Below are 14,175 nucleotides of genomic sequence, written 5' to 3'. Positions count from 1 at the left end.
CCACAGTCTCCAAACGTCCACAAGTACCCCGATATGGAAGCTGTTCCCCTGTTGCTAAATAATGTGAAAGGGGAACCCCCGGAGGACTCATTATCTGTAGATCACTTCCAGACACAAACTGAGCCAGTGGACTTGTCCATCAACAAAGCCAGGACATCCCCTACAGCCGTTTCATCCTCCCCAGTTTCCATGACAGCGTCCGCCTCCTCACCTTCCTCAACTTCAACCTCCTCATCGTCTTCTAGCCGTCCAGCCTCATCCCCGACTGTTATAACATCAGTATCTTCAGCATCATCTTCGTCAACAGTATTAACTCCAGGGCCCCTCGTTGCCTCTGCCTCTGGTGTGGGAGGCCAGCAGTTTTTGCACATTATCCATCCTGTTCCGCCTTCAAGTCCCATGAATTTACAGTCTAACAAACTGAGTCACGTTCACCGCATCCCCGTGGTGGTCCAGTCGGTGCCTGTTGTCTACACAGCTGTGCGGTCACCTGGCAATGTGAACAACACTATCGTAGTACCACTTTTGGAGGATGGGAGAAGCCATGGCAAAGGTAAGAGACACAAGCGAGCCTTGCTTTATTTTACCACTAGAAGTAACTGTTATGCAAGGAAGTTACAACTAAGAAGTTCTGTGCACAGTGACACAGAGGAACAACTGATCTGCTCCTGTGAGTAGAGCACAGTTTAGTAGAAACTAACCTCATTTTCATATAGGTATATGTTTCAGAATTACTCAGTCCGTATGTTTATGTATCAAGTCATATGATGTCAGAATTCTAATATGTAAATTTGCTAGATGATGTTTACCTTCATAGGAAGGACAGTCTATATAGTCAGCATCACTGCTTGCAGTTGTGAATCCCTCATAGAGATTAACAGTTATGAAAAATTTAAAAAGTATATCAAGATGTTTCTTCCTTCAGTTGTTCAGACTGGAACTTATTTATCTGGCAATAATATAAAATGACATGAAGTTCCAATGCTTGTTATCTGTTCGTTGACTTTTGAGTAATTTGTAAATTAAGTTGCCATTAAAGTAACTCTAAAGTTAGGTGTTTGGCTAGAAATGCATCATGTAGTTAGAGTTCTTATCTTCATATAAGTCTAAGTTATTATTTTAAATAGGAGGAAGCTTCTATGAAAGAAATAATTCAAAATGCAGTATTAGTATTTCCTTCTGGGGATTAGAAGCAGAAAGATGTTTTGTTACATGCTGCTGCTAAGTTGCTTCAGTTGTGTCCAACTCTGTGTGACCCCATAGACAGCAGCCTACCAGGCTCCCCCGTCCCTGGGATTCTCCAGGCAAGAGCACTGGAGTGGGCTGCCATTTCCTTCTCCAGTGCATGAAAGTGAAAAGTGAAAGTGAAGTCTCTCAGTCGTGTCCAGCTCTTCGCTACCCCATGGACTGCAGCCTACCAGGCTCCTCCGTCCATGGGATTTTCCAGGCAAAAGTACTGGAGTGGGTGCCATTGCCTTCTCCTTTGTTACATGAGTTTATATAATAATATCAAGTTAATTATATATGATAGCTGCTCATGAAGTTATTTTTCTTCTTCTAAGTTATTTTTTTTCTATTTTTAAGTCAAAGGAATTGTAATAACATAATGTTGTTGATTTTTCCCTTTCTGTAGATCTAAAAAAAAAACCCCACCATTCTATAGAAATGTAAAATGTCTATAATCATCAACTCATATGCATGTGTTTCATCTTCAGAGTCTAGAAATAATGATGGATTAAGACTTAGGCTGTAGTACATTTTGCTTTGAATACCATGTTACTGCCAAGCTCATAATTAAAATATGATGGATGAACACATAAAACACTGCCTTTGTGTAAAATGCTAGTAAACATAGTGGTTTTGGTTCTTGTAACAGGTAGGATTCAGTGCATAGGAATAATATTTGATCATGAACTTGGAGAATTTTTGCAAACATACAAAATTGTGCATGCATCTTTTGCAAGTTACTGTTTTATCTCCAATGAGTTTCTTCATAGCACATGACAAATTGCACCTTTTCAATTTTACCAAGTGAAAAATCTCATGGCTTACAACAGTCAAAGATTTAGACTGCAAACTTGAGATCCAGGTACTATGCTTACCTAACAACCATTTTTTATTTTTGGTGCTATTATGGACAATGGCCAGTAACTAGTCTCACCACTCTCTTTGTAAACTAGAAAAAAAAAGAAGAAGGGAGTATCTACATGGATTTTACTTGAGTCAAACTTTCTTTGATATTACTAATATTTCTAATCCAAATGAGCTAATCGATTTGAATAAGAGTAACATAATTAAAGATCACATTAGATATTTATTTTCATTTATAATTTGCAGATGTGCTTTAAATACTTTAAGAATAAGCAATTAGAAAAAATATAACTTTGTATATTACATTATTTTATATATGTGTATACCATGAAATCCAATCTTTGTGCAGTATCACTTATGAAAGCTATTGCTTTTATTGTGGACGTGATTGATAAGGATTTTAACACTGTTCGTGACCTTTTTTTAAAAAACAATTTTGGTGCATTAATGAAGGAAACAGATGTCTCTTTTATTTGCCATTATCATTTTATGAGAGAGATTACTTTTATTTAAAGTTTACTGCCAAAATTTAATTTTCTGGAAAATTTACCTTGTAGAAGAACTGTATTAAGACTCATGCTGTAATTTGTTCTCTACATGAGTATTTTTGTTAGTCTCATGCAGTGTTTGTATTCAGCAGTTTTTGCATATCAAGAATAAACACATAACTATCAGCACACTAAATATGAAATGGATGTTAACAGCATGAAATTTGGGATCAAGGATGCATGAGTTTAGAATCCTAGTTCCCTCACTTCCAGCTTTGGACTGGGCAAAGTTATTTAATCTCACTAATCTTCATTTTCTTCAGTGATAAAATGCAAATAAAATATGATATATCTTTGAAGATTATTGGAAATATAAAGAGTTTATGTGTACATGTCTAGCACTGGTAATAATTTATCATTATTAGATCCCCCCAAATACCTGAAGCAATAATGTTCAGAAATTTTTTCTCTGTGTTGTAAAAACAGAAAGTTGGGGGAAAAAAGACTTACTGAATTTAAAAGTGATAAACTGCTCTCAAGAAGTGCTTCTCAAAGTTGTTACAACAAATTATAAGGAATAAGGGTTTAGGATGAGAAATCATAAGGAAAATCCCATACTTTTATGTTTATTAATTTATATTATTTTTATAATCCCCATAGTCTACAGTATTGCTATAGCATTTTATAAGTTTTTTTTTATTGTTTGATTAATTAGATGATAATAAAAGTGTGTAGTGGAGGAGGCCTGTCTACCTCACAGAAGGGATAAAGGAAGGGGCATTTCAGTAATTCCTCACATCTTTATGCTGCAGATATGCGCTTGGGCACTGGGCCAGCGATGCAATGGCTGAGTGATAAAAGGAGATCTATTTCTACTCTCACGTAGGACTTATATTTCTGGTATGGATGAGCAAGAGAAAATATAATAGGGGAGGTGGATTTTCAAATGCTACTAATAAAAACTAACTCATAAATGTGGGTGATTGTACTGGTTAATTAGTTTTAAAGTTGGTAACACATCTGGTCTATAGTAAAGAAATAGATTACCTTATGTCACATTACATAAGGGACTAAGAATGTATACGTCTGTATCTAAAATAGCATGAATTGAGTCGTTTGTCCATTCAAGTATTGATTGAGCATCTCTCATGTATTAGGCATTTTACTGGCACCAGAGATAGTGTTGAGCAAAACAGATGCTGTTTTTATCTAAGTGCTTACAGTCTACTAGGAGATCTTGCCATCAAACAAAAAAATTGTATAATTAACTGATAGCTGTGGACAGAGTTAAAACATAGACTAGCCATGGATGTGCCTATGGGAGAGAGGTTAATTATAGCCGTAGATGGAGAGAGCTGTGTTTGACCTAAGTATTTTCATGTAGAGTGTTACATGTGGTTGGAACAAATGTTTTTGTTGTGATGCTCAGAAGGGGGTGTTTGGGGTTTTGGAGTTGTGGTAGGATGGAACTTTGCATGGGTATGTTTGGCTAACAACAGAAGAGTGTGTAGAAATATTCTAATGAGAAGAGAACTCCAGCCCAATCCAAATATGGTCTTAAAGGAATGGCAAGTCGTTAGCTAACCCAGGGCACTGACAGAACTCAGCTGGGTTTTGATAAGATGTAATATGAAGAAAATTGCATGATGTTCTCAAAGGTGCAGTTAATACAGTGTAGACTAGAGCTATGAGAGGGATGCTGTAAGAGAAGGTCTCCAGAGGGACGCATTTTTCTGCTTGATACCAAAAGGACAGAGTAGCATTGAGCCCCCCAAGTGACAGTGCTGAGAGCTAGAAGGTTCTCCACGGGACCTGAGACATGCTGTTTATAAACAAGACCCTAAAGGGGTTATTTGACCTTGTAACAGAATTTCAGTTGAGCCTGGGAAAGTTTTTTGGTAGATTTCTCAGGAGATTTTCATTAGTTTTCACAGATAATTAGCAGCAGAAATCATAGAAGGTTAAAAAAAAAAAAATCACAAGCAAAATTGTTATTGGTTTATTGCTCCAATAGGCATGTTTAGGATTCTCCTTTCCTTCCTTTTGATCCGCTATTAAGGTGAAAGAAAGGGTATTTAAGAGAATATAAGTGAAGAAGGAGTTCTCAGATAATCAAAAGCTTCTAAGGGGCCAAATAAAATAAGGACTAAGGGAGCATTTGGGGAAGGATGGGTTCATTGGTGACACCATGTCAGTGGAGGACTGGGGACAAGGGACAGACCAAAGTGAGTTCATGTTCTACTGGGAGGTGAGGCAGGGTAGCCCAGGAGTCTAGAAGGCTCTTTGGCCAAGTTTTGCTGAAAGAGTTTTGGAGAAATGGCATGATAGCTGAAGAGAAATTTATGCTCTCAAGGGAGCAATTTAAAAGAGACAGAAAGTATAGCATATTTGTATTCTGTCAAGAATAATCCAGTAGATAGTTGAAAATGGGTAATTCTAGAGAAGGAAGAATTACAGAAGCAAAGTAGTTCATTACACATTAGTTGCTTATATTATTTTGCAGAAGTAACCTGCACCTTGCAGTAATTAACCTGAATTCTGAAGTCAATTTATTAGATTGACACAGGTTTTGGGGCAAAAGATGTATAATGGTAAAGGAAAGAAAATGCAGAAAACAGCAGATAATGGTCTAAGATTGACAATGAAAAGCAAACAGATTAAAAGTTCAGTAAAATGTAGGTTCCACTGAGAATTGTAAAAATGATACCAGCATTAATATGAATATAAGTTCAAACATTTCTCATTCATCACATACTGGAACATACAGAATAATTTAAAATCCCTAAACAATTTGTAACTGTTGTTTAAATACATTTTTATAATTGAATATGTATAGATGTGTACATTTTAGAAATGCAGAATACTTAAAAGGACAAGGCCGTAACCAACTAAAGAGCTAGAAAAGACAGTGGATTTATTTTCTTCCTCCTGTACCTGAGCTGGCCCTTTCCCCTTGTAGCCAGAGGAACATAATATAACCTTGATGCCAAGGAATGAGGCTTGAACAAAGGTGTGATTGATGTTGGCTTTGGAACAGCCACAAGTGAAAAGCCAGCTGCGTAACACTGTTGTCTGGTTTTCTTCCTTGACCGCTATCCAGTCCTTCTTCATTGCTTTATATAGATGGTCTTTTGGATGTCTTCTCCTCTGTTCCCCATGTTGTCTTGTTCTTAGTCACCCAGGCTCACCAGATGTCCCCATGACTATAAAAGTGGAAAAATGCCTAGTAGACAGAACTCAGCCTGTTGCCTATGCAGCCCCGTTCTCTCTCTTGAAAACGCAGTCCCAAGAGCCCAGCCTACCAGAATTTTTACAGAACGTATTTATTGCATCAAGACTTTTATTATAATAGTGTCATACTTGACTAATAACTTATCATTGGTCATAAGTGCATTATTCCTGACTTCAGACATTTATAGGATGAGATCTTTGAGTTTAAAGTACTTTTCCCCGAAATATCTGACTACAGCCTGTTGTAACTGCTGTTAAGAAACTAGCAGCCCCATATGGGCATGTCATTTCTTTGATCATCTCCATTAATTTAAAAAAAAGTGTTATTTTTCTATTATTTTTAGATGAAATGGCAAATCCTTCAAAACCATACCTATTCCCATAGCACTGGTTCAGGAATTTCAGAGGGCTGTGGCTGTGGGCACGGCTGAAATTGTCACACCCCATTTCTTCCTACAGGCTGCTGCTTTTCTCATCAGCCCACAGGAAGAAGCCACAGTGTATTTTTAGTTCCGGGCCGTTTATACTTGTGAAAGGGAATCTGGTCATCTTAGCAGTTGCTGCAGAGCTGGTTGGAGGTTATGACTGTAGCTCCCGACCATTGAGTACAACTGGGGTTTTACTCCCATGAAACTCCCCATTTCAGATCTTTCTGTTTCACCAGTGTTCTGCTCTCGACTTTCCCACTTGTTGATGTTCATGATGTCTTATTTCAGGTCCTGGTTCCTTTTGTCACAGACTCGCGTCTCCTGGCTGCCTCACATATGACTGTCCTCTTTTAGTTCACCATTCAGTGGAATCCCAGTGGCATCTGCCCATATAACCAGAATAGTCCTGGGCAGCTGACATGCACTCCTGTATATGGTTGTCTTGGCTTCTTGATTGAACTACCCCAGCTTTCTTTGGTAAATGTATTCTTCTTCTTATGTTTAATTATGATAACTACTAGATATAGGCTCCTATTTTTAATCTGATTTTGATTAACAAACCTTCTAATTACTTAATCTTTTACTGTTAATTTTCAACGTTGCTTATTGGGAAGCATGACTGGATGGTTGCTCACTTTGGCTTATTTTTCTTAATTGTAGACTTTGAAAGGATGTGAGTGTTTCACTGCTGTCATTATAAACCAGACAGTAACTTGTTAAATAGTAAGAAAAGCAGCTAATATTTATGAAAAACTGAATTTTAAATTAGAGGACAGAATATTCATTTGTTTTTACCTGATTTTAACAAGGAGTAGAAATCTTTTTTTTTTTTTTTTCACTTCTGGGCACACATAGGAAGTTGAATGGATTCCATCCAAAAAAATGGCTTCTTATGCCCTTGTTTATCCGAAATATCTACAGTTTATTGACTTCTCTGTTTCATCTAGTATAGATTGGTAGTTGCTCAGTCATGTGACCCCATGGACTGTAGCCCACCAGACTCCTCTGTCTATGGGATTTTCCCAGCAAGAATACTGGAGTGGGTTGCCGTCTCTCTCTCTAAGGGATCTTCCCAGCCCAGGGATTGAACCTGAGTCTCCTGTACTGCAGACAGATTCTTTTATTGTCTGAGCCACCAGGGCAGAGATTGGGTTAAGTCTAAAATTTGACAATTGGCTGAAGAGAGGTGACAGAAACTGTATGTATTATTCTAAGAGATTATTAGCAGAAAAGAAAAAACTCTGTGTAGGGTCCTTGTAAACTGTAAAATGTCAAGGTGTGAGTTTGGCTTTGCCCACACACATTTAAACAGTAAATCAAAGTACAAACTGGAAAAGAAGAGAAAAAAATATGACCAGCAGAGGGGAGAGGTGATACTCCATTCAGAGATAGATACTGTATAAGGAAGGAAAGATAGAGCAGGAGAAAATCCATTCAAAAGATGAAGTAGCTAAAGCAAGGGGTTACCAGAGTGGACTTTGTGTTCATTCTGTTATAATTTGTTAGGTCAAGTTCCTTCTAAGATAAAACGGTCTAATTTATGTTTGAGTAGATAGATGCTTAAATGTGATGTATTACTAGTATTTAGTCTAAGAAAGTCTCTATATTCATTTTTTACCACACTTGAAATATTTTCTCTGATTATATTTAACGTGTTGAATCTGGAAATAAATCCTTCCTTTCCTCTGTAGTTTCATTTTGAAGAACAAATTTTTTCTCTCCTGAAGTAATGTTCTACTTAAATGTGAAACTTCTAATTTCACATAGTACAGGTGCTGTTATGCTACAAGGAAATTCTTATTTTACATATTAGATTGCAGATATTTATAGGATTATTTTGATGATGCCTGGATATATATACTCATTGCAAGAAGCATTTGAGTATTGGACGGATATATCTATATGTATAAAGATAACTATAGAGCTGTATGCTGCTGCTGCTAAGTCGCTTCAGTCGTGTCCGACTCTGTGCGAACCCACAGACGGCAGCCCACCAGACTTCCCCGTCCCTGGGATTCTCCAGGCAAGAACACCGGAGTGGGTTGCCGTTTCCTTCTCCAGTGCATGAAAGTGAAAAGTGAAAGTGAGGTCCCTCAGTCGTGTCCGACTCCTAGCGACCCCATGGACTGCAGCCCACCAGGCCCCTCCGTCCATGGGATTTTCCAGGCAAGAGTACTGGAGTGGGGTGCCATTGCCTTCTCCGATAGAGCTGTATAGGTATCTTTGTATATCTAGATATATCTAAATAGATATAGATACTTTTTTGCAATTGGAAATTTTACCCAGTGACTCTTAAGACCAGGAAGGAACAAATGAAAGAAGAAAGAATGTAAGATCCTAAAGGGAAACTTGGTCTTAGAATCTTTGCCAGCACTGTTTTAAATTGGCTTTTTAATTATTTACAACTCTCTAGCGGTTTTTTTTTTTTCCAATTTTTTTTACTCCATCAACAATAATTTTTTCTCTACTCCAAGCTCTGTTACTATTTTCTCAGCCCCTTCTCTCTGCCTGTTTTCCGTTGTTAACGCAGAGTTTGATTAACGGTTGTTCTTCCACTTTGGGTTCTTTAGAAAAGAACAGATTGATATTTGTCTATCTAATAAATAAAAGAAGAGCTACCAATTTACAGAGTGGTAATCACATACTCGATCTTCCCTCCAGTCCCTTTTACGTGGGGGAAATGCAACTTTGATCATTAGCCAATTGTATATGTGTTTTTTATGACCAGGCGGCTTCACCTACGTTTTTCTTCTGTAATTAGTTAATTTTTTCAACAAATGTTTTATGGACCAATTATATGGCCAGGAATTTCAGTGTGGTGATTTTTAGAACAACTTCTCTTAAAAGTCAGCTGTAGTTTACAATACACTAAAATAATATTGTTCATACTGTGAGTCATTTTCCTGTTGGTGAATCTTGGTATCAGTATACTAGCTCAACATCAACATTTTAAAGGAATTAAATAGGATAGATTTGATTAAGAAATATGAGAGTATCACCCACAGAAGCGTTACATCATGTAACTTTTGTTTAGAAACCGACTTAACGTGCCTCAAATGCAGTACGGTGTGTGTCTATATAGTATCTGTGTACTGAGTCATATTGAAATATGTATTTCTTCCTATAGTTTCTATTTAGAAAGTTTGAATGAGACTACATGGAGTTCTTCTCCATCTCCTGCTCAAATACCCATCTTGATTCCAGTTTGTTGTCTCTGCCTTCTCACTCTTCCAATTCCCTTCCCTTTTTATCTTTTTTTTTCTCCTAGATATATTTCTCTCTCTCCCTCCATGCTTCACTATTCTACCTCTTCTTGAATCTTGATTCTTCTTTATCTTCTATATCTAACCAAATCATCTATCCCATCAGTTCAGTTCAGTTCTGTCGCTCAGGCGTGTCCGACTCTTTGCCACCCCATGAATCGCAGCACGCCAGGCCTCCCTGTCCATCACCAAGTCCTGGAGTTCACCCAGACTCACGCCCATCGAGTAGGTGATGCCATCCAGCCATCTCATCCTCTGTCGTCCCCTTTTCCTCCTGCCCCCAATCCCTCCCAGCATCAGAGTCTTTTCCAATGAGTCAGCTCTTTGCATGAGGTGGCCAAAGTACTGGAGCTTCAGCTTTAGCATCATTCCCTCCAAAGAAATCCCAGGGCTGATCTCCTTCAGAATGGACTGGTTGGATCTCCTTGCAGTCCAGGGGACTCTCAAGAGTCTTCTCCAACACCACAGTTCAAAAGTATCAATTGTTCAGCACTCAGCTTTCTTCACAGTCCAACTCTCACATCCATACATGACCACTGGAAAAACCATAGCCTTGACTAGACAAACCTTTGTTGGCAAAGTAATGTCTCTGCTTTTCAGTATGCTGTCTAGGTTGGTCATAACTTTCCTTCCAAGGAGTAAGCGTCTTTTAATATCCTGGCTGCAGTCACCATCTGTAGTGATTTTGGAGCCCCTGAAAATAAAGTCTGACACTGTTTCCACTGTTTCCCCATCTATTTCCCATGAAGTGATGGGACCAGATGCCATGGTCTTTGTTTTCTGAATGTTGAGCTTTAAGCCAACTTTTTCACTCTCCTCTTTCACTTTCTGGAACTAAGAAACCTATGTTGAAAATGATAGCCTTTGTATTGCCATCTAGTGGTGGAATTTTAACATAATGTGAACTGAAAGAGTTGGAGGAACTCATGGGTAGTCTACTAATTTATTCTATCATTGCTCTCAGATTTAACAAACTAGTTGAGGGCTGTCAGGGAGTGCAGTGAATATGCCCTTTTAAAGTAAAACTTGGACATGAATTTGAAACCTAACTTATCTACTTGGTTTTAAGAAGCATCACTTCTACCCCGTTGTCCTGCTTTCCATCCTGCACATTTGTATATGTCTTCTGTTTAGTAGAAATAAAATGCTACTTTCTACATATCTATGATTAGTTTCTTTGTAACTATGGGTAATGTTTGTTGAGTTAGTGGAAGCAGGTATATGGCAACTTGTGAACTCTTAAGTTTTATTGAATGTCAGAGAAAAAATAAAAAGTGAAACAGCAGGACTATAGGAAGACAGAAAATAGGAGAATTTGGTAAAACTGATAAGTGGGAGTAGCCCTTAGAGAATTCATCAGAGAACTGCCTTATTGATAGCTAGGGACTTAGGAAAAGCTCAATAGCAACAGTAAAATTGAAAGATATTCCCATGGTGTATGGATTTCTCACTTTCTCAGTGAGAGAAAGACCTAGTGAGACTTGGGTGACCTATGATAAGAATAAACGTCTCTGTTGACAAAAACTGTAGCTTCTTCTATAATGTGACATGTGCATGCGTGCTGCATCACTTCAGTCTGGTCCGACTCTGCGATGCCATGGACTGTAGCCCGCTAGGCTTCTCTGTCCATGGGATTTTCCAGGCAAGAACTGGAGTTGGTTGCCATGCTGTCCTCCAGGGGATCTTCCCAGATGAGGGATCCAACCCATGGCTCCTGCCTGGCAGGCGGATTCTTTACTGCTAAACCACCAGGGAAGCATAATGTGGCATGTATTATTATAAATACTTACTCATAGAATAAAATAGGCTGGCAACTCCGCAAATCTACCTGGATCTCATTAGCTATGATTTTCTCAACACATTGCATTGTGCCTGACACTAGTACATATTCAATAAATACTTACTGAATGAAGAGATGAATGAACTAGTGAATTCATTAATATAGGTGCAGTGTTCTATGAGATGCTCCATTAGAATGCTATGGCCAGTGCTGGTCTCCAGTCCTAAACCCTAATCATAAAAGCAACCTCCCTTTGTAGGTTGAAGTAGAAGAAGCAACAACATGGGTTCCTCGTATCCCCAGAGCCTGACTCCCACCACCCCACCCCTGCCACCCCTCCCCACCAGGCTGTTGCCATTCCACTGAATATGTGTCATGTCTCAGCCATCTTTTCTACCTCGCTGTGATGACAACTCTCCCTCCTTTTCCTGGATGGCCATTTCTTTCTCTGTTATAAGACCTGGTTCAGATGCTTTCTTTTCTAGAAAGGCACATACCAAATTGTAATACAATGTATGCCATATATATACATACACATAGATATACACCCATGTGCATACTTCAGTTGCTTCAGTTGTATCCAACTTTTTGCAACCCCTTATGGACTGTAGCCCGCCAGGCTCCTCTGTCCATGGGATTCTCCAGGCAAGAATACTGGAGTGGGTTGCCATGCCCTTCTCCAGGGGATCTGCCCAAACCAGGGATCGAACCTGAGTCTCCCAACTCCTCTGTGTGTCCTGCAATGGCAGTCAGATTCCTTCCCACTAGCACCACCTGGAAAGCCCATAGATATACATATATATACAAAATATATTCTCTTTACTCAATATATTTGGCTCAAGTATATTATATATATAATATAAAGTTACAGTGATATCTATGTCATGGCCTTCCGCCTGATCCAGTGTCTGGCACACAGGAAACAATAAATGTTTTCAGAATGAATGAGTGTCTTTCCCAGAGCTGCTCTTTTGTGTCAGTGGGCCATCTGTAATTCCCTGGTGCTTCTGAGTATATTGTTTCTGCTATTTCCCAAGTTTTTGTTTTTTTTCACTGTACTTAATACTGAAGAATAATATTTGGTGGTACATTACAGATGCTTGATGTGATTTAGATTTTAATAGTTTCTGGAGCTGAACTCCCTGTGGGTGAGAAATATTCTTATGGCTTCTGAACAGTCTTAATGAAAAGATAGCGTTGCATGAGAGTTACAGCCAGTTCTTATTATTCTTTTATGCCCAGGTAAAATATTTTACCTGTGAAACTGGGAGAAGTAATGGCTTTGATTGGATCTGGGCAATTAATAGCGTCTGTGAGGTTTCTTATATAATAGTAATGCCAATTTCACTTCCCAGGCAGGGTGAAACAAATTATACCTCCTGTCCCACTGCAGTTGACTGTGTCAGCATCACAGTACCATAAAATCTCAATAAAATCTGAAAACTGTGGAGTATGGATAATCCCACTATAAATTCTAATAAAAATTACCCCTCCAGACTCTATATTCTCTCCATTAAGTTCATAGACACTGTCTCTTTGTACATAAAGTTTTATGAAATAAATCGACCAGTTCTCCTGTCCTTACCAGATAGCAAGCTGTTTTGATTTAAAAGCTGATAAGAGTACAATCAGTTTTTGGTGTTTGCAGTGCATTTTAAAAACATAAATTTCACCTAACAAACCTTAAGTAGAAGGAAAAATGCTGCTTTTATTTGCACTATGCCGCAAAGGTCTCTTTGTGAGAAAGAATAAATGACATTTTTACTGTGGTGGGCCCATTTGTTGTAGCCATAAAACAAAGATTTCGTTTCCTTCCACCAATCTCTAATCTTAAAGGTATATTAAGCAAACCCACGCACAAATCTAAAACAGGTCTGCTGAACTGCTTCAAATCTGCGTTTAGAAGGAGTTGTCAGTTTCATGATTTCATTTTTGTCTCATCTGTGCTAAAGCCCAGGACTCCCTAATCATCTGTGGTGTGACCTTTGTCACCTGACCTTTGTCAGGTATGGATGTTTTCAATTAGTCCTCTGTAAATACAGAGCCCATTAAAACAGAGGAAACCTTCTAGAGACTGAAGGTGGAACCCCCCCCCCCACCAAAGAACATGAATTTGACCCTGGAGGAAGTTGTACGTTACGATGAAAGTAGAGTGTGTCGCATTTGAGGTGCAAACATAAGGCTTTGCTTCTCGGAGGAGGCAGAAGCATTCCAGATAAGGAAAAAGGTGAACAGTGGTGGAGCTTGACTGAATCATAGGCTATGAGGTGCACACACACGCCCGCATGCACAAACAGCATAGCGTGTAAAACATGCATTGCATGCATGAAATATACTATGAATTACTTATAAGAGAGGAGCTGACTTCTCCTTTTCTGAAAGAGAAAGCCTTTTAACTCTTACTTTAGATGTACTTCTTACATCCTTTGTGAATATCCTGCTGTGCCTCCAGAGGAAGTAGTGAATGAAAATGGCAAAAAGAAAAATATAGGAGAGGGATATTTCTCAATTTTTATAACTCATGCCCCCTGAAATGTTATCTCAATAGATTTTTATGTGTTCCTAATAGCCATAAAAATTGTGTAGCATTTCACTTCCTGTAGTTTTCCTTAGGAAAAGAAATTCCTAATGTTGCAGTACCTGTTTACAAATGCTTGAAACCCTCTGAGATTCTCACCCCCCAAACCTCGCCCCCCGCCCAAATTAGGAATTTCCCTTTCTCTGTAGGTAGACTAAGGGCAAAAGAGTGGAGGCTAAGAAAGGAGGTGTCAAAATTATTATTAAAATAGGAACTTGAAAAATCACAGCGAGGTCTGTTGGGAATGGAGTAAATAGGCTTACACAGCTCTTTAGTCCTTGGAGGTAATACTTTATTACAGCATAATAATTGCTTT

General features: G+C 38.5%; 1 protein-coding gene across 18 annotated transcripts in view; it reads left to right on the top strand.

The window, feature by feature from the left end:
- Positions 1–14,175, top strand: part of KLF12 (KLF transcription factor 12) — a 567,887-nt gene that overhangs the window by 394,178 nt on the left and 159,534 nt on the right. For all 18 annotated transcript variants that reach the window (XM_070800616.1, XM_070800623.1, XM_070800621.1 and 15 more), the window contains one exon: positions 7–553. In XM_070800616.1, the coding sequence (XP_070656717.1) occupies positions 7–553 (547 nt within the window). The remainder of the gene's footprint in view (positions 1–6; positions 554–14,175) is intronic.

Source organism: Bos indicus, chromosome 12 (assembly GCF_029378745.1).
Source record: "Bos indicus isolate NIAB-ARS_2022 breed Sahiwal x Tharparkar chromosome 12, NIAB-ARS_B.indTharparkar_mat_pri_1.0, whole genome shotgun sequence".
Lineage (NCBI taxonomy): Eukaryota > Metazoa > Chordata > Mammalia > Artiodactyla > Bovidae > Bos > Bos indicus.
Note: the sequence above shows the minus strand (reverse complement) of the source record. Positions and strands in the feature narration are given on the sequence as shown.